General features: G+C 35.9%; 1 protein-coding gene across 50 annotated transcripts in view; it reads right to left on the bottom strand.

The window, feature by feature from the left end:
* Positions 1-25,193, bottom strand: part of EIF4G3 (eukaryotic translation initiation factor 4 gamma 3) — a 319,678-nt gene that overhangs the window by 61,085 nt on the left and 233,400 nt on the right. For 25 of the 50 annotated variants that reach the window (XM_070599791.1, XM_070599794.1, XM_070599803.1 and 22 more), the window contains 5 exons: positions 20,734-20,980; positions 18,333-18,466; positions 16,570-16,689; positions 10,310-10,480; positions 3,878-4,075 (listed from right to left, as the gene is read on the bottom strand). In XM_070599791.1, the coding sequence (XP_070455892.1) occupies positions 3,878-4,075; positions 10,310-10,480; positions 16,570-16,689; positions 18,333-18,466; positions 20,734-20,980 (870 nt within the window). Of the gene's footprint in view, positions 1-3,836; positions 4,076-10,309; positions 10,481-16,079; positions 16,191-16,569; positions 16,690-18,332; positions 18,467-20,733; positions 20,981-25,193 lie in introns of all 50 variants that reach the window. The other 25 variants (XM_070599696.1, XM_070599639.1, XM_070599705.1 and 22 more) reach the window with 2 other exon arrangements.

Here is a 25,193-nt window from a genome sequence, read left to right as displayed (position 1 = left end):
TACTTGTCCTTGCGTACTTTTCCTCAATATCACTTCCTTCTCTCTCACCTTGAATTTGATGTTTAGTATTCTCAATTTGTGTCACTTCATTTTTACATATTTAATGAATAGTTTTATTTTGCATATTACAAAACTTCCTTAAATGGTGTCATACTATTATTCAAGTACTATTTTTTAGGTTGATCCATGCTAATACATTTAGTATTACTTCATTAATTCTAACTGCTATGCATATACATCACTATTCAAATCCACTGAACAAATAATTGTGGTATACTCTTAATTGTCTTACTTAGGCTTGTTTCAATTGTTTCCTACTGTGCACTATTAAAGCCAATACACAAACGTTTTTATATATGATTACTGGTGCACATCTGGGAATTTCTCTGAGGTATTCAGCAAGAAGTAAAATTGCTAGGGAGTAGTATATGATCATTTTCAACATTATTGTCCAATTACTCTCTAAAGTGACTGTATTTATCTTTATTGACATTTTAAAATGGTTTCATTTTTTTTTTCACTCTAATGGACATGACTTGTATAGGATTGTGGTTTATCTTGTTATTTCCCAAATAATAAATAACACTGAGTTATTCTTTAGTGATAAAACTCAGTTATCACTGAGATAAACTTGTCTTAAGTTTATCAGCCAACAGATTTTCATTTCTATGAATTGCTCATTTTTTAATTGGGCGCTTTTTAAAAAAAATATAATTTGCTGCTTCTGCCTAATTCTGAATTCTAATATTTTGTCAGTTATATGTATTCCAAAGAGATTCTCCCAGGCTGTGGCTTTATCTTTTTATTTCTGGCATCATCTGATGCACCAAGGATTGTAAATTTTAACAGTTAAATGTGATCTTCTTCTTCTTTATGTCCATTTTGAATCTTGCTGAAGAAATTTTTCCCTACTTAAATTTCATGAAGATAATCTCCTCAATTTTCCCTTGAAAGATTAGCTTTTCACATCTAGTTTCATTACTCTTGTTTTTGTTTGATTTTTGTATTTGGTTTGTATTAGGCACCTATGACTTTATTCCCATTGCCATCGTTTTATTTCAGGCCCTCAGTATCTCAAAAGTAGATTAGGTGTTGGAAGTCAGGACAGGGGTTACCTTTACGAAAGAGGGAAGGGTACAGTTCTATATACTGACCAGGTTGGGAGGTGTGCACTCTGCTGATATACAGTGAGCTGTACATTAATGATTTATATTCTTTTCTGTATGCATGATAAAGCTGGCTCACACTGATTCATAACAGCCAACTGTTAAATAGGAACTTTGTGAGTCAACTGTCAAACTGCCGGTAGTTTAAAATCAGCAATGAAGAATATTTACATCATTAAACTTGACAAAACTATAAATGAGGAATTTTTATTTTCCCAAACAGCATGTATGTCTGTTACACTTCAACTAAGAAAAAGTTTAAAAACATATGCTTTACTTTATGATATAACTTTGGGGAAATTTATGCCAAAGAAGTAAAAGCTCCAGCAGGTAAGGATAAATATACTTAGATGTTTAGTGCAGCACTGCTTGCGGTTGTAAAAAAAACCCAAACCCAGAAACCACCAGGGGATGGGGGGGAGGGAGAGGATGATACGAGAGTGGGAGAGGCAGAGAAATGGCTGAAAAAATTATGGTATATACATATTATGGGATATTATGTAACTACTAAAAAAAGGATGAGTAAAATCTATCTGTAATGACCTAGGGGGATGCCCAAAACATATTAAATAATAACAATGCAAACTACAAAACAATGCAGATGCTATAATTCAATTAAAGTGAAAAACATCCTCTTTATATATATATGTTTTTATATGATTTCATAAATATAAACAAAATTATGGAAGGATACTTGCAAACCATTCAAACTGACTGCCTTGGAGGGAAGGGAGGCTTAACTGGCTAGGGCTGTAACTGAAGAGTATTAACTTCTTTGTATACCTCTATATTGCTGGACTTATTCCAATAGGTTGTTATTTTGTAATTTAAAAATAATCCAACAAAGTTTAAAACATCTTACTTAAAAAAGGGTAGATCATAGCAAAAGTCATCTAAGTGGATGGCTTATCTATAATTTCTTCCTATTCCAATCCAACTTATATTATTACCAGGCCTTTGCAAAAGTCATTTTCAGCAAGGATACTCTTCTATTAAGAAACATTAACAACCCTTCACTGCCTAAAGGATCAAAACTGGTAGAGAGAACTGTGGTGCCAGCCAGAAGATCTGGGGTCTAGTCCTACTTCTAACGAGCGACTACAGGATGTCACGGTTACCACGATGAAACTGAGGGGCATGAGATGCAGAATCAGTTTGCTTCCAGGTAACTGGCACATTAGAAGTCAATATGGCAAGTGACTGAGTTAAATAATCCTAGATTTGGATTCCAGCACAGCCACTTACTAGTTATGTGACCTTGAGCAAGTTATTTATCTTTTTTAAAGTCTCAGTTTCTGATTTAATAATGTGAGGCTAATACTACTTAGCTTTCAGGGTTATAATAACCATTAAAAATAATACACTATGTAAAGCATCTACCCATAGTGCAATCTAGTAAGTGCTGAATAGATGGTTTCTGTTACTACCATCATCCTCATTCTGTAGTCAGCGTTTCAAAATCTTTGCCATCTTTTCCACCACTAATATAGTTATTGAATTATTTAGGACTTTACTATGGGCCAAATACTGAGCTGGGAACTTTACACAAACAATCTCATTTAATATTAAAGTTTAAATTTTACACCTAGAACTGTGAGACTCCAAAGCCAGTGTTTATAACCATTATGCCATGCTTGCTGCCTCAGACTTGATCCTGCCTGGAATATGTTCTTCCTTCTCTATACTTGTACTCCCCATCTTCCCAGACCCCACTCAAACTACCTGGATGGTAAGAGTTTGTCACTGTCTCACCAACACAGTGATTTCTTTTTCCTCCGACTTGATTTGCAACTCTAACCTATCCATGCAGGCACCAACACACTGCAGTATCACAGCGTACCTTATAAGCGATTTTTTTCTTGTTAATATTTTTCAATATGAATTTGAGTTCCTTAAAAGACAGAAGATAAAATTTTTCCAAGTCCCAATAGACTTACCTACCTTTTACATAGGTACCCAAAAATATTGATAGAATGATAGAATTTTGTATTTTGTAGGGAGGCATGACAATGAGTTGTGATAATTAAGAAAAAACTCAAATGTTAGACGACACACATTTCTGACACAAATACCTTGGTAACTGTAACAGGCAGAGAAAACACGTATGGTACATGGCAGTTTTATGACTGCAGAATACAGGACAAGGAACACTAACCAGAAGCTCTTTGGTTTCCCATTCTGTCTTGCCCTAGATTTGACAGGCTATGGAGATTAAACGTCTGTGGACAATGTCAAGAGAAAGAGATCTAATAGTTTCTAAGAGATGAAATTATTAGTTGTGAACCCTTATGACCACAACTATTGTATCATTTTCAGAAGCTAGAATTAGAACCAATATGTCTTTCAATTTTGAATTTAATTAAATGTGTATACATGCATTCACTTTATTTCTGTAACATGACACCCCAAGGAAAATTGGTTACCCATGACAATAACTTCAGATTACTAATTTAAACCTTATTCAATCTTTCTCACATTGGATGGGACCATAGCATGCCTATTTCAGTCTAATCTCCACATCACCTCCAGAGGTGAGTATACATTTTAATAAAGCAAGATTCTTTTTATACAATGAGGATATTACATTAATAAGTGCTAAAAATATATTCTCCCCTTTACGTTGCCCCAATAACACTTCTGGGAAGAATGTGTAGTGAGGGGAGAATATACCTCTTGGAGATTTCTGGTTTTACTCCTTCCTGTCTTCTTACCGTTACTAGACATCGACACATGTTTGCGTAAGCCACAGAGAAACTGGGTTCATCAATAGCCTTCTCAAAGACCAGGTCAATGACTCCTTTCAGCCGCTCCTCTGTGTCAACAGTGAGTCCTGACACTTGCTTCATCAGTTGGTTGAACATCTGTGGTGTCAATTTATTTAAGATACTTCGAACTTTTCTAAAAAGTTCCTAGAAGAGCCACAAAAAAGAAAACAGCAATATAGTGACTGTGACAATTTGATGTTTTTTGTAAGGATTAATATTTTTGTAATTCGTAAGTCAAATTTCCCAAATTAACAAAAATTGTGAACTAGTCAGAGAAATAATTGAACCCATCTATTTTAAAAATAGTAAACACTTATACCACCTCTTATTCACTCCTTCTGAGAATTCTAGGAACTAGGTATAGTCATACTTCACTGGTGGCAGTATCATCTGGTACATTTCTAAGGGCAATTTGGCAATGTGCATTCAGAGCTTTAAAACTGTGACTGCCCTTGGAATCAGCAATTATACTTTTAGAAATTAATTCATATATAAGCATAGGTATAAAATATTTCAGCCACAATAACTTCCATCAATAGCTCCAAATAGCAAATAAATGTCTTAAAATAGGAATTTGTCTAAGATATTGTACAATATAAATCATGGTAGAGAATACCTGGCAGGAATTTTTCAGATGATGGTGTAGGAACTCTTATCAAATTAGGAACAGAACAGAACTTCCACTACAAGAAAATGGCATCTATAACCATACTTAATGGTTAAAGAATGAATGCTTTCCCATCAAGACTGGGAACAAGCCAAAAATGTCCATGCTCACCACTCCTATTCAAAATTACAATGGAGGTCCTGGTCAGTGCAATAAAGCAAAGAAAAAGAACTATAATCCATACAGATTGCAAACGAAGAAATAAAACTCTTCAGTCACAAATGATATGACTGTCTACATAGAAAATCCTAAGGAATCCACAAAAAGAGATATACCTGAACTAATAAATCAACCTAGCAAGACTGCAGAACACAAGACAATAGACAAATATCAATTTTATTTCTATGTGTTAACAATGAACAACTACATAAATTACATTTTTGAAAAGTACCATTTACAATGGCACCAAAAACCATGAAATACTCACCTAAGGTTCTAACAACCTATCCACAGGAGCTGTATGATGCAAACTATAAATTACTGATGAAAGAAATCAATGAGGACTAAATGAATGGAGATCTATATCATGTTAAGTATTAGAAGACTCATAATTGTTAAGGTGTCAGTTTTCTCTAACTTGATCTACAGATTTAACACAATCAAAATAAAAATCATAGTAGGATTTTTTTTGTCCAAATCAAGAAGCTGATTCTACGATTTATATGGAAAAATAAAAAAACTAGAATAGCCTAAACCATTTTGAAAAATATCAAAGAGGACTCATACAACTTGATTTCAACACTTACTATAAAAGGCTGTTATACAAAGACAGTGTGGCATTGGGCAGAGGACAGACAGATATCACTGGAACACAAGAGAAAGTCTAGAAATAAATTCACATATGTACGATGAAGTGATTTTCAACAAAGGCACAAAGGAAACTCAATGGAGAAAGGAGAGTCTTCAACAAATGGTGCTGTAACAACTGGATATTCATAAGCAAAACAAAAAAAAAGTCAACTTCATCATAACTTGCACATAATACAGAAATTAAGTAAAACTGGATCACAGACCAAAACGTAAAATCTACAACTATAAGCTGTAGAAGACAACATAGGAAAAAAGCTTTGTATTCTTGGGTTATACAAAATTTTTTTAGAAATAACAGCAAAAGCACAACCTATAAATGACAAAATTGATAAACTGAGCATCACCAAAACTAAAAGCTTCTGCTCTATAAAAGACACTATTAAGAGAATAAAAAGACAAACCAGACTAGAAGAACATTTTTGCAAAACACACATTTCATAAAAAATTTGTATCCAGAATATGCAAAAAACTTTCAAAACTCAATGATAAGAAAACACACCACTCAATGAAACATATGAACATAAATTTTACCAAAGAAGATACATGAATGGCAAATAAGCACACAAAAAGATGTGCTTATTCAATACATTAAGTCATTTGGGAAATGCAAATGAAAACTACAGTGAGATACTACCACACATCCATTAGGAATGGCTAAAATTTACAAAGCAGGAAATAACAAGTGTGATGAAGATGTGGAATAATTGCAACTCTCATGCCTTGCCAGTGGAAATACAAAATGGTACATCATTTTGGAAAACAGTTTGGCGTTTTCTAATAAAGTTAAACCTGTATTTACAACTCACCAATCTCACAGCTAGGAATTTACCCAAAAGAAATAAAAACTTATGTTCACACAAATCCTATATGTGAATGTTTATAGGGATTTTATTCATAATTGCCCAAACCTAGAAACTACTAATCCTGTGAATGAATAAAGAATTTGTGGTATACTCCAACAATGGAATACTACTGGGTAATTAAAAAAAAAACACAATAAACTAATCATGTATGTAATATTATGGATGAATCTCAAATGTACATGCTAAGTGAAAAAAGCAATATTCAAAATGATTCCATTTATATGATATTCTGGAAAAAGCAATACTATAGGGACAAAAAGATCAGTGATTGCTAGAGATGGGCACGGAGGGAGAGGATGAACACAAAGCAGAACAAGGAAATTTCGGGAGGCTGAGGGAAATGTTCTCCATCTTGATTGTGGTGGTAGTTAAATGACTGTGTATTTGTCAACAACTGTGGAACTGTATACAAAAAAGTACATTTTACTAAATGTAAATAATCCCTTAGTAAAATTATTAAGTTGCAAAGATCCATGAAACTATGATATAACTGAAAAGGCCTATAAAATGATTTGATTTCTATAAAAATTAGTATCTGAATATAAGGACTTTTAGATATGTGCCAATATGTTAAGAGTTTTCACTAAGCAGGAGACAGTAAATTTTTGAAAATTATATTGTGAAGTTTTTCAGCAATGAATCAGTATTCTTTTTATAAAGAAAAACATTCAAAGTTTATTAGGGAAGGGGAGAGTCACTGCACTTCTTTAAATTCTATCAGCTGAGATAGTAGAGTTTAGGTCTAAAATTTTAAACTGCTTTAACATCAAGGAAAAAAACCCTTCAAATATCTTCAGATATTTCAGAAGATAATTTTTACTCTCAGGAAAACAGGATAATGAAGAGGTAATTTATTGAAGTAATGCACATGGTGACTATAGTTAATGATACTGTATTAGATATTTGAAAGTTACTAAGCAAGCAGATCTTAAAAGTTCTCATTATAAGAAACAATAAGTTTTGTACCTATGTATGACGATGGATGTTAACTAGACTAACTGTGGTGATCAGTTTGTAAAATATACAAATATCGAATCGTTGTACACCTCAGACTAATATGTTATGTGGCAATTATGCTCAATAATAAAAAATCTCCAGTATCAAAACACTACAACAAAAAATTTATTGAAAATCATTTATTCACCATAACTGACTATCTACTTGATGCCCAACAAATTCTGTCTTTGGTACAAATGAAACACAAGGAACAGGTACTGCCTTCTATACCACTGAAATTTAGCCACAGAGACAAGACAGTTACAAGTGGAGTGACACAGCAAGCACGAGGTGGATTGGAAGCCAAAGAAGGGAGTAGGTTAGGTACAAGAGAGCTCAAAGGCACTGCATTAGTCAAGAGATGGATGCCTTAAAGAGGAATTGAAAACTGGGCCAGAATACAAAGGACAAAAAAAGCTGGCTAAGTGAAAAGAAAGGGGAGAAGACATTTTAGGAAGAGGAAAACATTTTAAGAAAGAATTGTTACTGAGGATTTTATATTTTGAGACTCGAGAACAACAAGGAAAGATCAGAGGACCAGTGTGCACTGGCTGTGAGAAACAACGAGGTCTTAAATGACAAGTTAAAAGCTAGGGTGGAGAGACAAAAATCAACGCTTCAGGTAGATGAGTCAGGCAGCAGCTGTTAAGAATGTTGTATCAAGAGAAAAAGAGAGATGAAGCAGGGGACCCTAGAATTGGAACCACCACAGTAGTGTATGTACGTCTAAGAGTCTAGACATGTCACAAGGCAATGATTTTCTAGAACTGCTTCAAGGAGAAGATGAAATCTTATGATATAGGAAGAATAAGGTCATTGGTGGTCATTCATAATGTTTTTGTTTATATATATATATATATATATATATTTTTTTTTTTTTTTCTTTGAGGAAGATTAGCCCTGAGCTAACATCCACCAACAATCCTCCTCTTTTTGCTGAGGAAGACTGGCCCTGAGCTAAGGTCTGTGCCCATCTTCCTCTACTTTATATGTGGGACACTTGCCACAGCATAGGTCCGCGTTCGGGATCCAAACCAGTGAACCCCAGGCTGCTGAAGCAGAGCACCCGAACTTAATCGCTGTGCCACCTGGCCAGCCCCCATAATGTTGTTTTAACACAACAGTAGGAACAAGAGTGGAAGAGTATTCTGGAAGTGGAGGCAACAATAAAACCATTGTTCTGACAAAAAGGAAAGAGACAGAACAACAATTAGCAGGAGCAACAAGTCAACATGGAGTAGACCTATACAGAGAAGAACAAAGACACCAAAAAGAGGCAATGAAGCAAGGGGGCTCGGAATTTAGAAGACAAATTATTAAGAAAATGAAGGTTGTACCGGCCCTGAAAAAGAAATCTATTAATTCTCTACTGGATTTGCTTTAGGTAGTCATGAAAGAAAACAGCTAATTAATGATAGCTGAAGTCAATATAATTATTGCTATGTTTCTGAAATACAAATAAATCATTAATGGGGACAACTCTGTTACAGAAGAAAGAGAGGAAGATTACAAGTCACAACAAATGGACTATTCAGTAACCACAACACTGTGGGTAACTCGATCTCTGAAAGCTTCAGTTTCCTCATGAGGAAAAAAGAGACAGTAGCTACTCCCTCCTTTAAGGGTGTTGTAAGAATCTAATGAAATAAGGCATCAATACGAGTGCCTTAAATACTAAAACAAGACATCTTCATCTTCAACAATAAAGATCCAGCAGGACTTTTAACTATCTTTGCAAGTCATTTAGGCCCATTCTCAGATATATAAGCATTTCTCAGGGGGATTAGAGGAAGGGATGTCAAAGGTTTGCTTTTTTTTATTAAGGTTCAGATATACTGAGAAGAAATGAAGGGAAGATTAGGTACTTGATTTCAGTGAATCTGGAGAAGGATGCACTTAGGGACAGATGTTTGGGGAAATCACTAAAAAGAATAATAAAAGCAAGCAGTCAGTTAAGGTTGGACAGCACGGCTTTGTGATGGATTACTTCATCTTGGTCCTGACTTTGTATTAACAACTTTGTTTGTTAGTTTATTCATTTAACAAGTATTTACTGAGTATCTATTATGTATGAGGTTCTGTGTTGGTGCTGAATCAAAATCAAGATATACAAGGCACATCTCCAGTGCCAGCAACACCATCACACTGACACCTAACCGGACTCTAGGAACCATTTAATCTTCAAAATGGCCCTATGAGGTAGGTAATATTAGTATCTTCATTTTACAGTTGAGATTAAGAACCTGCCTAACACAACTTGCCTGTGTCTCCAGAGGTGGAGTTTTTGACTGCTATAGTAAACTCTTCGTGGTGAAGGGAAAGATATATAAGGAATCAGACACTGAAAAGTTGTTATGTGATCTGTGATGCCTGGCTCTGGGACAGATGCAAAGTTCAGGAAGAGACTCTAGTTTTGGTGCCTAGAAGCAAAAATATCCAAAGGAGATACGAGAGGTAACCCAGGGATAAGAACTGGCATTGTGTGTACAGCAAAAGATGAATAAAGATTTTACATAATTTGACATAAAAAATAATTTTGTGTAGATTAAAGGAATTCATTCAATTTACCAGAAGGAGTTCTGAGGGCAGGATATGCACAGAAACATGCAAAGAATTCATTGTTACTCCCAAAGACACTAAAACAAGATGGATTTCTACATTCTAACTTATTAGAAATGGAGGCCTGACAAGGAGACATAAAGCAACGTACTAATAGACAATAACTGGCTAATCACCGAGAATCTAAAAACACATTTTTAAGAAAAGCAAATTTTGATCTAAGCCTAAAGGATAGAAGTCTTTGACAATATGAACCCTCTAGACATAGTGTCTGTTTTGAAAAGCACACAGAAAGCAATTTCAAGAGAAACTAGTAGGTTTATTGGCATCCATGATGGCTTTTAGAATAATGCTTTTAATAGGAAAATAATCACAAAAAATCTTAAAACAAAGATCTCTACATATATTAATAGGACAAAATGACAAATTAAAATAATATCATTATATTTCCAAAACAATGTCAGAATGTGCTTCTGTTCTCACCTGGGTTTTAATGTTTTCGGGATCCTCAGCTTGGATGTCTCGTTTCTGGCTGGGCTTCCAGGCATTCTCTGCCTTTTTCAGGTGCACGTCTTCTTTTACAGGGACTGTGATGATCTTCCTGGGCTCTCTTCTCTGGCTGGGTTGAGATCTCCGTGGTCCAACATTCAACAACTAGGACAAGAATATTCTTTATTATATCTACACAGAGTACTTACAATCTACTCTCTCTGCTTTGCTGCCATGTCAAGCCTGATGATCACACCAAACACTCAAGACACAAAGATGGCTATTAGTCACTCAATTTAGATGTGAACTCTTTTTCTGGGGGGCGGGGGTCAGGAGGCAGTGACGACTTAGAATACAATCAATGTAATGTTCTCTACCACTTCAATTTTTGACCTCAAGTCCTAAATGAGATAAATAAAGTGATGGAAAATTATGTTTAATAAAGCTGTTGTTCCTAACAAAAAAGACTACCCTTAAGTGAAGTTTTTTTTTTTTTACTAGCTGTGTGACTTTAGAGTGGTCACTTGAATGAATACAAAAATTCATAGGCAGTAATCATCAGAATTACAAATCTGCTTCAAAAACTGGGTTTCTAAACTTCCAGTGTGAAATGCAAATACAACCTTATCACAAAAATTTTCTGTGGCATAAACACCCAGCCTTACTGGAGATCTTAATGGATCCCTCTAAATTTGCTGGGCCAGAAATACCTAAAATAAGTCTTTCTCATATCGTCAATGAGATTCAACTAAACTTCTCCCTGAAAAAAACGTCTTCCTCTCTTTGCCAGCTCTTTGTTCCTGCTAGAGTCCCACTATACTCATTCTGTTAAAACCAATGTATGTTGTGGAAGCCAGCCCTGTGGCCTAGTGGTTCAGTTCAGTGTGCTCTGCTTCTGCAGCCCGGGTTCGTTTCCTGGGCACTCACCTACACCACTCACCGGCAGCCATGCTGTGGCGGTGAGCCACATAAAAAATAGAGGAAGACTGGCACAGATGATAGCTCAGGGCAAATCTTCCTCAAGCAAAAAGAGGAAGATGGCAACAGATGTTAAGCTCAGGGTGAACCTTGCTCAGCAAGTAAAGAAAAAACCAATGCATGTTGGCATGTCACACTGGTCATCAAATGAAGAACTATTACTGCAAGAGATAATGGTGTAAGGTAAAAGTTGCATTCTGTGTATTAAAATATTCATAATAGTTGCTACCTTAAATGCCTGGAAATAATTTTTGAAGGTTAAATATTTGGGTTGACAGTTCTGCTCTTTCCAGAACTGTTGCATATTGACAGCCTGTACTTTTTGTGATATATCATTCTGTAAATGCTGAGTAAATATTGCCATGAGATTTCAAGAGGGTAGGAAAAAACCCAGCTTCACACAAGACATATAGAACAGAATCATCTCACTTAATACCCTAACACTGCCCTTTGGAACTCATATAAAGCCTTAGAGACAGAAGCAGAAACTTAAATGTCATGCTTTATATAAAAAGACAGGTTGCAAGAGAGACATGGTCTGAGGCCTAAGCTGATAAGTTTAAAAGCCTTTATAGATTACTCATTCTCAGATTATTCTCTTACACTTCACTATTTCCCCTAGTTAGAAATGGCAGTATCAAGGATATATCAGGCTCAAAGGTTAGAATTTCTGGGCAATAAACACGAATCTTGTCAAATATATACAGCTAAGGACTCAGTAGTGGTGATATAATCTCAGACTATTTGGTAAACATTAAAAAAACTGAGGTCGGATAAATCCAGAGGTACTAGGCATGGTATCAGTGAAAGAGAACTAAAGAGGATCATCAGACTGGAAAAGTACCAACAGGAAACAGTTGCTAAACCAAACAGTACTACTATATTTATAATTGAAATTTTGATATGGTAGCCCAGACAAAATAATTCTGTTCAGAAAATGCAGTAAACCAAGTATTGTCTGGTTTTTATAATTCAGGTTACATTCTAGTGTTGATTCATATGGGTTAGTATCTTTTTCAATGCTTGGATAAAGTTCAAATAAATATATTCTAAGACATTTAACTTAATCCATGCATTTGCACATAAAAATTTGTCAAGAACAAAGGTTGATAGTGCAACGAAAAGCAATTACGTCAAAATCATGTAAGAGCCATAGTATGTATAATTTAAGGATACAATTTTAACCATATTTGAGCAAAGTCAGAAAATATCCATTTCCAAAAAATACTGCAAAAACTAATGAATATGCCTTGAAATTTGAATTTAGAAAGTAAATATGATTTACGCCACATCTTTTTACCTGCGCCAAGATAAATATGTGTGAATTTCAAATGAGCAGCATAGAAATGTGAGAAATATTACTACAAAGGTTACAACAATGTTGCAAAGGAAAAAAGTTTTGAAAAGATAACTGATAAGATGTTAGATCAGGATAAAAAAGTTGAAATTATAACCCATTTGCAAACTCCCCAGACAAATTTAAAAATTATGTTTGCATCTCTGGATATAACTAAGATAATGCTCACAAATATTTATCCAAGTATTTTCAGTCCTCAACAGATTTACTATTCTTAAAAATTCGTAACATAATGAATTAATCTCTAGCATTCTCATGTGCAAACTCTGGGAATGTATTCCCCGTCTGGAGCATCAATGCCTGCAAGCACTGTGGTGCAGGAGAAGAGAGGCAGTCAGAGGCAAAGGAACTGTGTCCAAATCTGCTGCTTACGAGCAAAGGTACCGTGAGCAAGTTTCTCATACATTAAATGCTTGTTCTACCTACAAAAGTTGCTATGAGGACCATGGGATACAAGCCATATAAAAGGACCTTAAAACTACGTAAGGTATCATCACCAATATCAAAGAAGAAAAGGAACTTTTTAAAAAGTGATATGTAGATTAGTGTGATTACCTTTAAACATTTCATGTCCTTTTTGTGTGTGTGAAACATTTAATACAAATCGTCAAATTTATGTTATCCTTCAAAAGTTGCACCGTATATAATGAATGACGTACTAAACACAAACAAAATCCAGGATGTTGTGCTAAGAGTTGTAGAGTATAAACACAGAAAGGCAGCCTGGTCTCCTGCTTGAAGGACAGACCATTCTGACGGAGGGCTAGAAGAGCTTTAAGGTGTGATGTGCTTAGGTCCACAAACGTCACAACTAAAATGAAGTATCAAAATTTGGGGTTGATTAACCAGTGAGTGGCAATTTTTTTCAGGTGAGCTGGAAGTTTAAATTTTTTACTCACTGTCATATACTTTTCTCAAATGTATTAAATAAGAAATTATACCCATCTCTGTTATAAAATTTAATATACATTGCTCCTATTTCATTGAGACAACCTCAAACTTTTCTGCTTACCTGAATAACCAAAGAAAACAAGACCAAAATTCATCTTAGCAATTTTTAAAGAGAGACAACCAAGTGCTCCTTTAAGGAGAGAGGGAAGAATGACAGGAGCTCAGGACAGCTCTCTCTACTCCTAGGATCCTTCCAGCAGCTCAGCTGATCTCAGAGTCCGTTGAAATGAATATGAACGGCAAGCTACTAGTCTAGGCCCACAGCCCCTCTTCTCATACATTTCTTTGGGGGAACTTTCTATGATGTCTGCCAAAAGATTACTATTAATATTACACCACAAGTGCCAAGTAATTCGACTTTTAAAAACTGGAGAGATGATACTGCTTGAGTGCTTACAACAGATACGCACTTTACTGTCATCAAAGGACCTTTATGTTTGAAAATTGTATGGAGCTGCATATGACATGTTAAAACAATTGCTATGTATTGAAAATATTTTTTAACAAGTCTGTTGCAGGAAAGCTTATATTAGGAGTCATCGCTAGTTAAGCCATACTATGAAGCATACTTAGATCTTAATATCTTCGGGTGGTAATTATTTATAAATGAATTTGGAAGCTGGCAAAAATGATTAAACGTATGGAACGAGAAACTATAAAGAGCAGGACTGCCGCTTTTTTCCAAACAGCATTTCTGATTGTTCCTTTATATGTCAGATATATATGTCCTATAAATTTCCCATCTGTACCTACAGCAATATACTAAGGAAAGCTGGATAAATTAAGTGGAGAATGTTTGTTAACTATGGGAGAAGCTGGAAGAATAATTATTTGCGTTAAGGTTTAACATATCAATATTACTCTGATAGGTCACAATTTCACTTAAAAATTAGCTTGTGGCACATAACAGAGCTACTTAAAGAGAGTGAATTAAATAATTGAAGCTGATCTTTTTGGAGACACTACAATTTTTTGATAACAGCTCATTTCCAGTCACATTACTTTGAACACACCAATTATCTGATATATGTAGACATATAGATTATTGGGCAAACATACATTGTGATAGTTACTTTTAAAATTCATTTTCTAATTTCAATATTTTAAAAGAGATATAGCTTATTTTTAATTCACAATATTTCCTTTTTGCTATACCTAATTATTAGACAATAGCAAGCTGGTAATGAAGAGTGACAGTATACACTACAAGAGTAGACGTGGCAATTCATATTTTCTGTGAGTGACATATGAACAAAATTGAGCAATCTGACAACCACAGATGCTGTTAACCAGAGAATAATCAAAATGGCATCAACATTATCTCAAATGTTTGGCAAAACAAAGATATAAACCAAAACTAAACCAAAAACAAATGCTAACAGAAATTTAATTTAAACCACCAAAAAGGGAAATAATGCTGAAAAATGAGGTATAAAATGGTTTCTAGAAAGCTGCTTCCTCAGACTTTCTGATGACGTAATTCAAACTTTAGAAAAACTTTAATTTAGTATTTAGAGAAAACAGATAAAGGCTAAATTTCAAACCTGTGTGAAAACAGAATATTACATGCACAGATGCTTAATAAATAATATGCTTCAAATTAAGATTTTTTCTAGGTTTTAAAAAGCCTCCAACACACTCTAGGCATTCAAGTATTTTCTTTTTTCCTTTCCTTTTTTTGCTGAGGAAGATACACTCTGAGCTAACATTTGTTGCCAATCTTCCTCAATTTTTTGTATGTGAGCCACCGTCTCAGTATGGCCACTGACAGATGAGTGGTGCAGGTATGAGCCTGGGAAGCGAACCTGGGCCGCCGAAGTGGAGCGTGCCTAACTTAACCACTAGGCCACCGGGGCTGGCTCTCTAGGCATTCAAGTATTTTCAATCAGTGTTTGGCTGCAGCCAACAATCAAATAATTCAAGTATCTACAAAGTGACATTTGTTTTCAGATGGTATAGTGTTATTTCAAAACAGGTTTCAAAAGCTACCTTTCTAGAAATAAAAAGGTGATAGGGAAATAAAAAGTGTCACCTCATATAAAAATATTTTTACAAACATAAAATAAAGTAGTCTTAACAGAGTGATCTGCAAATGTACATCAAACCTTGAGCTCCTCCAGAGCTTTAGATCGTGCTCTCTATGTCATTCCAACTTGGGAAATAGAGTGGTATTCACTGCCACTGGCAACTTCCCCCCACGCTTTCTGCAGGTCTACAAAGCATGGAACAGGCAGAGCTGAGCAATCTTGCATGGCGCAGCGCCCCAGCACAACTCCACTGCTGATGCCACTTCTCCCGCTGAGGAGCCTGCCACTGGGCTGGTAAAGGCAACCTGCAATCTACCAATGCTGTACTCTTTAATACACGTCATTTGCTCATATTTTGACTTCACAACCTACAGTTAGTGAGGAGAGCAAAGCAGGAAATATTATAACACCATAAACTATTGTTTTTCTTTAAAAAAAGGACTCAGCGCACCCCTGGAGGCAGGCTCTTCAGGGGTAGGTGCGACATCGCCACTGGAGGGCAAGTTGGGGCTTTACTCTGTTCCAGCACTGGCAAGCCATGCCTGCTCTGCACTTTGCAAATCTGTAGAAACAAAGACAAGAGATGACCATCAGCTGAATGTCATCAGAGATTTCCAGTATATCAGGACACCTCAAAACAAAATAGGAATCCTATCCAAGGTTCACTCTATTTTTAACCCATTTGCAGGTCATTCCAACTGAAAAAATATGAAAAAAAAATCAAGACCAAAGTAATGCAGACCAGTTTCTTTCAGGTAAATCGACTCAGGTGTGCCCTTTATTTGCTTTAATCTTAGGATGGCAAGGACAGTCTTCGCCCCTTCTTCTTCTTCTCGGTTAGAAGAATCAATGAATAAAAGCTACTCTCTTGACTTTAGACAAGATGTCACGAAGGCTGTGACAGTTTCTAACTAACTGGGTTGTAGGGAACTTGCACTTACAGGTACACCTCTTCCACCAGGGGTTTGCCTTCCAAAATCTGCAAAGGCTGGCGTAAAATCTGGTCCTCGAGGCAAAATCCGAGGATCCAGAGTTCGCATTGGCAATTTGGGTTGGTTGATCTGCATGAAGAAGCAAACAAAAGCTTAACACAAGTTCCAGAACATTCAGTGCAACAAAGATGAAAACTCAGACTGAAAAGTTATGTCAGCTGAAATGGTAAGCACTGGCTTCTCGCACCAGCTGAAATCCAATTTGAACCATGCTAAGTTCTCCCGGGCCAACCTTAGAGCCCTTAGGTCAACAGTGGCTTTCTGGTGCCCTGGGACTGATTAGGCCTAAAATTCCCAAGGGGAGGCTAGATACAATCAGTGGACTGACTCACTAGACACTCAGGACCATTAGAACGGCACAAGATAAACTATTTTGAGATCCTATGAACTGGGGCCAAATGTTGAGATTTTTCTCCAGGATATTCACCAGGACATGGAACACTTGCCTATCAGAATTCTGCTGTTGCTCATTTTGGTTTTGTTACTGTTGACTTATGGTTAGTAAAGTATGTATTTTGAGTGGAAAATAAGTCTCAAAAGGAGATATGTTTCATGTGTGATGACACTTAAAACCTCACTTTATCTGCCTTGTTAATGAGAGAGATCTGGTTTTGCATAGGCATACAATATGACTACAGACTCAGCAAAGCTAAGCAGCTCAGTGAGAGAGAAACTCATGATTGACCAGAAACAGAAAGTCAGAAACAGATAAGGTAGGAAGATAAAAAGGAGTATTTTCTAAGAGGAGAATCTAATTCAGTGAATGTTAACACTTGCCCTCTGAAGTACTGAAGTAGCCTCAAATTAGCACCACCAATCACTCAACTGTCCCCACATAAGCACCTAAGAGAGAAGACTTAGATATAAAGAGAAATAAGGAGACCTCTTGCTCTAAGAGAGTAAAATAATATAAATAAGGGCTGGATAAGCAACTTCTGGAAATCTCCATCAGAGGTGGATCTCATTCTGTAAGAGAGTTACCTCTACACTTTAATTAGAGATTGATGGTTCCTCTTCAAAACAAAAATACTTCAAGCTAAGTCACCAGCACTGGTCCATCATTGATTTGCATGAAATTACTCAAGTTGATATATATCTGACTTTACTCTTTTTAATTTAATAAACAAACAAAATAAACACTGACTCTACTAATTTTCCACATGCACCATTACAATCTGACGTAAAGAGAAAATGTGCCTATCTATTTGCACAGGATTGAAGACTAATCACTATAAGTATCTATTAGGGAAATTTTGAGATAGACATTATTTGAATTATGTTTGACTCCCACTTCAGTTTGATCTGCGAAATACCTTTCTAGGTTTCTGACTTGTCTTCAATGCCTTTCTAATTCCATACAGAAATTTTAGAATAGTGGGGACAGACCTCTGTATCACTTTAGCCCTATTAGCCCAACAGACACACAATTTTCACCACATCATTAGGAAATAGCCATAATAAGCAGACAATTAATACATTTTAAAACTGCATCACTCAAATATGGGCCAAACCTCAAGATTACTATAATCTATAATAAATCCCAAATCCAACAGTGTTTAGGAAAACTCTGATTCTTAAACATTACATATCTTAATTCAAATGCCATTTGGTCTAACATTCCTAAAAGTAGTTCATACTTCACATATTTGTACTGATAATTAAAACCAAGTTCTCACCAAAAAGACAAAGCTTTCTCTGATTGCATGGTTTACCTTGTCAAGAACCACATCACTGATGGGAGGCAGGCCCTCTGGTTTCTGTATACAGGCTGGCATGAACTGGAAATCCAGCAAAAACTCCCTGTCATACTGCTTCTTGCCTTCAGTATCAGCAGGCTTCCAGGATTCTAGAAAGAGGGATGTAGGCAGACAACTGTCTATAAGGTCATTGCATGTATATTTAGTAAGAGTACAAACCAGTTTCCAACATTTACTTTATCTCATCATAAATAAACAAAAACACAAAGGAAACAGTGAGCTACAGTCAGAAAATGTCATGTAAAGATTTTAAACTGTCATTTCTTCTTTTATGCCTTCTGGATACCTCTGGATAGTAAAGTAATCTGAAGTAAGCTGCTATAGGAACAACTTCAAACAGATTATGCAGGTTTGCCTAGGGATACGTAGCAATCCTCATTAAATAAACTAGCAAGCCTTTAAATACCTCAGAAATAAGGAATTTGATAATACTCTGGTTTCATGGGAAAGAAGGATACTTTGATTGTTGACTTGGAAGTGATATTTTGGAGGAGAAAAAAGGTAAAAGGACACAAAAGACAAAAACAACTGATTTAAGATTCTAAAAAATCTAAGCAGCTCGATACAGAATTTTTTTCTGACTACAGTTTAATCTGAAGAAAATAATGTACTTGTCTGCTGTGCCAACTAAACTGTCAATGCACAAATCTTTCTCTAAAAACCCTGACACTAAACACGTTCTTGGCTAATATTTTTAATATGAATTTTAAATTAGCTTTCTGCCACAGTACTTACATTGCTATTGTTAAGTTATCATTACTCACAATCCTACTCTCATTACACAAAGTTGGAGAATTTCTTGAAATTTTTATTGGATAATAAAAGCAAGTCAATTTTTTTCTTTTAATTAACAAAACTCTCATCAAAATCGGGCCCCAGCTCACTTCACAATAGCACACTGGATCCTTCTTTGTATTAGTGGTCCTTAATGTGTAGGTCAAAGACTCACTGATGGTCTGTGACAATTTTGCTGATATTTTCACCAAATCCTTATTACTTTATTATCTTTACTAAAAGGTAGATAACTTATTGGGATCTAAACTTTAAACTTTTTTCCAGTGACTGCTAGTGTTATTACAGGGGTAAAAGACAGTTCGGATCAATATAGATGGGGCCTATAGTTGTATACGTTTTCCTTGTCAAACTGAAGGATAAAAATATAATTTACACAGTCCTAAAAATGACAAAAGTGTCTCAATTCCCTTAAGAAGGACAGGTGGCAGTCATAAGTGCTTGACAATCTGATATAAGCTTAGATGTTTAGAATTAATTTTATTATATTGAGTCCAAAGGTTAAAAAAAAATTTACAACAGCACAACCTTACAACTTCATAAAGCCCATCAGCAGCACTTTACTGTGAAAAGATCAGTATATTAAGGTAGTATCAATCAGTGGCTTTCATTTTTGACTACAACTCACAGTAAGAAATATAATGACTTCATGACTCAGAAAAAACATAGATAAATGAAACAAAAGTTTCTTAAAACAATACTTATCCTTACTACATGTAATGCACTGACATGTTTTCCTCTATTCTCCTTTTTAAAAAATGTTAGTTGTAACTCACCAAATTAATTTCACAATATATTAAATGGGTTAAAACCAGCAGTCTGAAAAACACTGATCTAGATTATTTTTAAGGTCTGATATTTTACATTCAAATCCTACCTACCTCATGCAGAAGTCACTTAAGATTTGGCAGACTAAGAAAAACTTTTTACCTATCCCAAATTTCCTATCAAAGGAACTACCTTTCCCCACATGTCCATACATCTTCATAAATCTCAAAATCACAACAGTATTGGGACAGAGGTTTAATGCAGTTGATGGTGTCTAAATAGGAAAGAGCCTCTGGGGTTCATCACGTACTTCACAGGGCACTTCCCATATTGCAGGCCCTCAATAACTCAGCCACACTGCTTCTGACTGATTATCGGAGTTCAGTTCTACAGTGATTTCTGTCAACAAACTGAATTCAAGGCTTGTGAAATGACGAGTACACCATCTTCCCAAGGGACATGGTCATATCTGAAATATCCCTTTCAATGAAAGTGAACAACATTAAATTTCTCCCACTGAATTCCACCAGCCTAGCACTGATTCCCTTTGGCAGCTGCTCTTCCAATGCCAGAAGAAGAATACCAGCATCAGATATCACTGCCGCCAACCCAGAACTCTCTGGATTTGCTCGGCACTACCTTATGCCTGCTGATCTACCCCATGACTATTACATTGTGATGAGCCTCTTCATTCCGTCCAATACTTCTCTATGAGGAGGCAGCATTTCTCTAAGTAGCTGCAGTAGAGTGAAGGGGAGAAGGAAAGACGTACACAGGAAGTCAGGGATAAACTTACCTGGTTTAAATGGGAACGGGACCCCATCACCAGAACTATCAGTGGAGCCTGAATTAGCATCTATTCCTTCACCCTCAGAAACACTCTCGGCACCATTACGTACAGGCTCAGCTTCTTCTCCATTCTCTTCCAAGGCTTTTACTTTTTTCAGGTCAGAGGGATCTCTTTCAGGATGAAACCCTTGGCTCATTTTATCCTGTTCAGAGTCAAGTACTTTGTCACCTGAAAGCTCCTCTTCAGCTTTAGGCTAAAGCATAAGTGAACACAGAGGTTATATTTTTTTCACTGTGTGTAAATATACATGAAGACCTACACCTACCCCCTCAAAAAGCATAGGAAAACATGCCACTCAAGATAAGGATGTCTGTGTTCCGTATGTGGTACTAGAATAGTAAATGTATTTAAAACTCTTTTCTCATTTCATCTGGGATAAAGCAGACAACTCAAATGGCTACCGAAATGCTTTAACATGACTAATGAAATCTAAATGTACCAAAGGTTAGAATGGAAAGAACTGTTAATCCTTGGAACTTGATGGACATGAAAGAGTCCTAGTCAGAAATCTAAATCAAGCACTCCAACCCTTGCCACTAAAGCTCAGCAAATATAAAAAGAAACTAAAGGGTATTTTTTGTGCTGTCCTCTGGCTACAAAACGGAGAGTTCAATGAATAAAGTACATCTCACAAAGCTTAACATCTCTCATTTTATAAGGAGGCCAATTGTGAGTTAAAGTCTATTTTATTTCTTGGTTTTTGGAATTCTCTGAGGCTGTGACCCTATTCAAATCACATATGGAAAAATGCTTGGAATATATTCTCATAGAGAGAAATCTGGGTTTTGGTGTATCCAGCCTATTTTTAAAAGGGAAAATAGAATTGAAGTTTTTCACCAGATTATTTCTGACCATCTCAGTTTCAGATATCAAACAAAAATGGATTTCTTTTTTTTTTTTGTTCAAGATTTTACTTTTTGTCCCTTTTCTCCCCAAAGCCCCCTGGTACAGAGTCATATATTCATTGTGGGTCCTTCCAGTTGTGGCATGTGGGACGCTGCCTCAGCATGGTCTGATGAGCAGTGCCATGTCCGCGCCCAGGATTCGAACAACGAAACACTGGGCTGCCTGCAGCAGAGCGCACGAACCTTACCACTCGGCCACGGGACCAGCCCCCAAAAATGGATTTCCTAAGGGCCATATGAACCATCAATACTCCTTCAGGCAAAGTTCTCCATTAACTTTAAGCGTCCTACTTTTTCATGAAAGGTAAGCATTCTGAAAACAATCCTTTGGAAGAACTCAGAGGGAAAAGGCATTCCAACTGACAAATTCATGCTAAGAAAGCCAAAATTAGAGGCTCTGTTGAATTGGTTCAATAAAGGATTATATAAAAGAATGTCATATACATGAGGAAGTAGTTACTCAAATTGATTTATGAAATTTTTTAAAAAAAAGTTAAAGAGGGACCAGCCCCGTGGTGTGGTGGTGAAGTTTGGTGTGCTCCACTTGGTGGCCTGGGTTCACAGATTTGGATCCTGGGCACAGACCTACACCACTTGTCAGCCAAGTTGTGGCAGCAACCCACATATAACATGGAGGAAAACTGGCAACAGATGTTAGCTCAGGGCTAATCTTTCTCAGCAAAAAAAATTAAAGAGTTACAAATCCTCTGTTACATAAGTGAAATATTACAATAGATACAATATTAGTAAATTTTCTTTTACCATACATCAGACCATGGGGAAAAGACACTACATTTTAAAATGTTATCAACAGAAACAGATGGTTTTTATGCCTTGTTTCTATAATCTTAAAAAAAAAACAAAAAGATTTTATTTTTCCTTTTTCTCCCCAAAGTCCCCAGTACACAATTGTATATATTTTAGTTGTGGGTCCTTCTAGCTGTGGTACGTGGGACGCCGCCTCAGCATGGCCTGATGAGCAGTGCCATTTCCCGACCCAGAATTCAAACCACTGAAACCCTGGGCTACGGAAGTGGAGTGTGCGAACTTAACCACTTGGGCTCGGGGCCAGCCCTGGTAAAGTATCTTTTGAGAAAAAATAGATCCACCAAGTTTGAATCATGAATTAGCAGCCACACTTTTTCTTATTCTATACTCTACTATAGTCTAAATTAACTCAATGTGTGAGTTTCACTGTGTGTAAATATACATGAAGACCTACACTGATCTTCTCAAAAAACAGGAAAACATGTCACTCAAAATAAGAATGTCTGTGTTCAGCATATGATACCAAAATGGTAAGTTTATTTAAAACACTTTTAATATCATCTTATTAAAAGATAGTATTAAGACACCACTTTTGTTAACATTTGCAATGCTACCTTATAATTAAGTACAGGTTCATCAAGAAGATCTTTAATAATTTGACACGTAAGTCTAAAAATAGTACTTATACAATTATATAGAATTCTTATTTTACATCTTATAAAATTTGAAAAAATGCTATTTTAGAGGAAAATATATATTGGGTCCTCTTCTATGTACCTAAAATCAATAACAGACAATCCACTGGATAGAAAGAGAGGATGCATTATTTGGAAAGTCAATTTCTAACTAGAAAAAGAAGTACAAAGAAACTTGTTCCATGAATGACAAACTATACTTCAGAGAACACAGATCACTGGTGTGTCTGAGGCACACTGTTAGAAGGGATATTTTTTAAGGGAATACACAAAAATAGCTCCAATAAATATTTATGATGATTATTTTTCTTTCAGCAGGATGAAGCTCTATTCAACCAGTTTGTAAGTGTCTAACAGGTCCTAAATCAGTTACTTGGAAAACTAGTTTGAAGAAAGAAAGCACCTTCTTGGCTGGACTGTCAAAGGTGAACCTTTTATGGGAACTTATTAAAAGAAGAATTTAGTTGACAAAACTGCCTGCTTACTGCGTTAGTTTTTAAAGCACTAGAAAATCAGACTGACAACTATGTATGCAATGATTGATGAAATATCCTAAAATTTTTAAACAAATTTTAAGATGCTTCAACTGGCAACTTTAAGATTACCCATCCTTCATGTTATCTTTCTAGGCTAAAATTTACAGAATTTTATAAAATAGTCACAATGATCTAACAACCCAATATGCAACCTAAAATATACTGATACCTAAAACACATTCTTTCAAAGACTGAGAAAAATAGAAAAGGAGAGGTTGATAATTAGTGAAAATGAAGACAATGACAACCAATATTTACTAAACTACTCTAACAAATGCTCAACTTTAGGAAAGACAAGGGACTAACTTCTGGAAAAAAGTCTGTGTGCAAATGACCAAAAACCTATTTATTATACTTTTAAACTGTAAGGTTAAAAAAAGTGATTTGTTGAAAATGAGTCAAAACAGCTCTCATGTATGAAGAATAACAATCTAAAGAAGATTTTAGCAAACTATGGCTCAAGGGTCAAACGTGACTCATCATCTGCTTTCTTGCATGTGCAAGGAAAGGAGAGTTTTTACATTTGTCATGGCTGAAAACAAATTCCAAAGAAGAGTATTTTATGACACGTGAATATTATATGAAATTCTTTTTTTTTTTTTTCGGCTGAGGAATATTTGCCTTGAGCTAACATCTGTTGCCAATCTGCCCTGTTTTTTTAATTTTTTTTTTTTGAGGAAGATTATCCCTGAGCTAACATCTGCTGCCAATCCCTCTCTTTTTGCCGAGGAAGACTGGCCCTGAGCTAACACCTGTGCCCATCTTCCTCTACTTTATATGTGGGATGCCTGCCACAGCATGGCTTGCCAAGTGGCGCCATGTCCACACTCAGGATCTGAACCAGCAAACCCTAGGCCACCAAAGCAGAACATTCGAACTTAACTGTTGCACCACTGGGCTGGCCTCCGAAATTCTAATTTTAATGTTCATCAATTAAGTTTTACTGGAATATAGCCACACTCATTTATTTACACATTGCCTATGGCTGCTTTTGGGCTACAGCAGCAGAGTTGAGAAACTGTGACAGGGATCACAGAGTCCACAAAGCCTGAACTATTTACTATCTGGACTGTTACAGGAAAAGTTTGCCAACCTCTAATCTAAATAATAGGATGAATATTTGAAGGCACAGGAGCAATGGCCTACCCATTTAATATTCAACAATGCTTGGAATCTAGCCACAGGGCAAAGGAATATTAAGTCTAATAAAAGAAAATGAATAAAAAACAGCTGAATCTAAAGAGAAACCAGTTTATGAAGCTCTTACAGCCATACCAGGAATGTATGTAATTCCCCTGCCTCTGGAAGGTATTTTATTCTCTGTAGGAGCAACATTTTCTTGTTCAGCTGCAAGAGGAATGCGGTAACTATTTGCACCTCTACAATTTACTGCCAATTCTTACCCCCTGATAATCACGATGAAATCACACTCAGGCAACATTTTAGTGGTTGCTATGGGACTAACTGTGACATCAAAGGAGCAGCATCTAAGAGCAATGACA

This window comes from Equus przewalskii, chromosome 2 (assembly GCF_037783145.1).
Source record: "Equus przewalskii isolate Varuska chromosome 2, EquPr2, whole genome shotgun sequence".
Lineage (NCBI taxonomy): Eukaryota > Metazoa > Chordata > Mammalia > Perissodactyla > Equidae > Equus > Equus przewalskii.
Note: the sequence above shows the minus strand (reverse complement) of the source record. Positions and strands in the feature narration are given on the sequence as shown.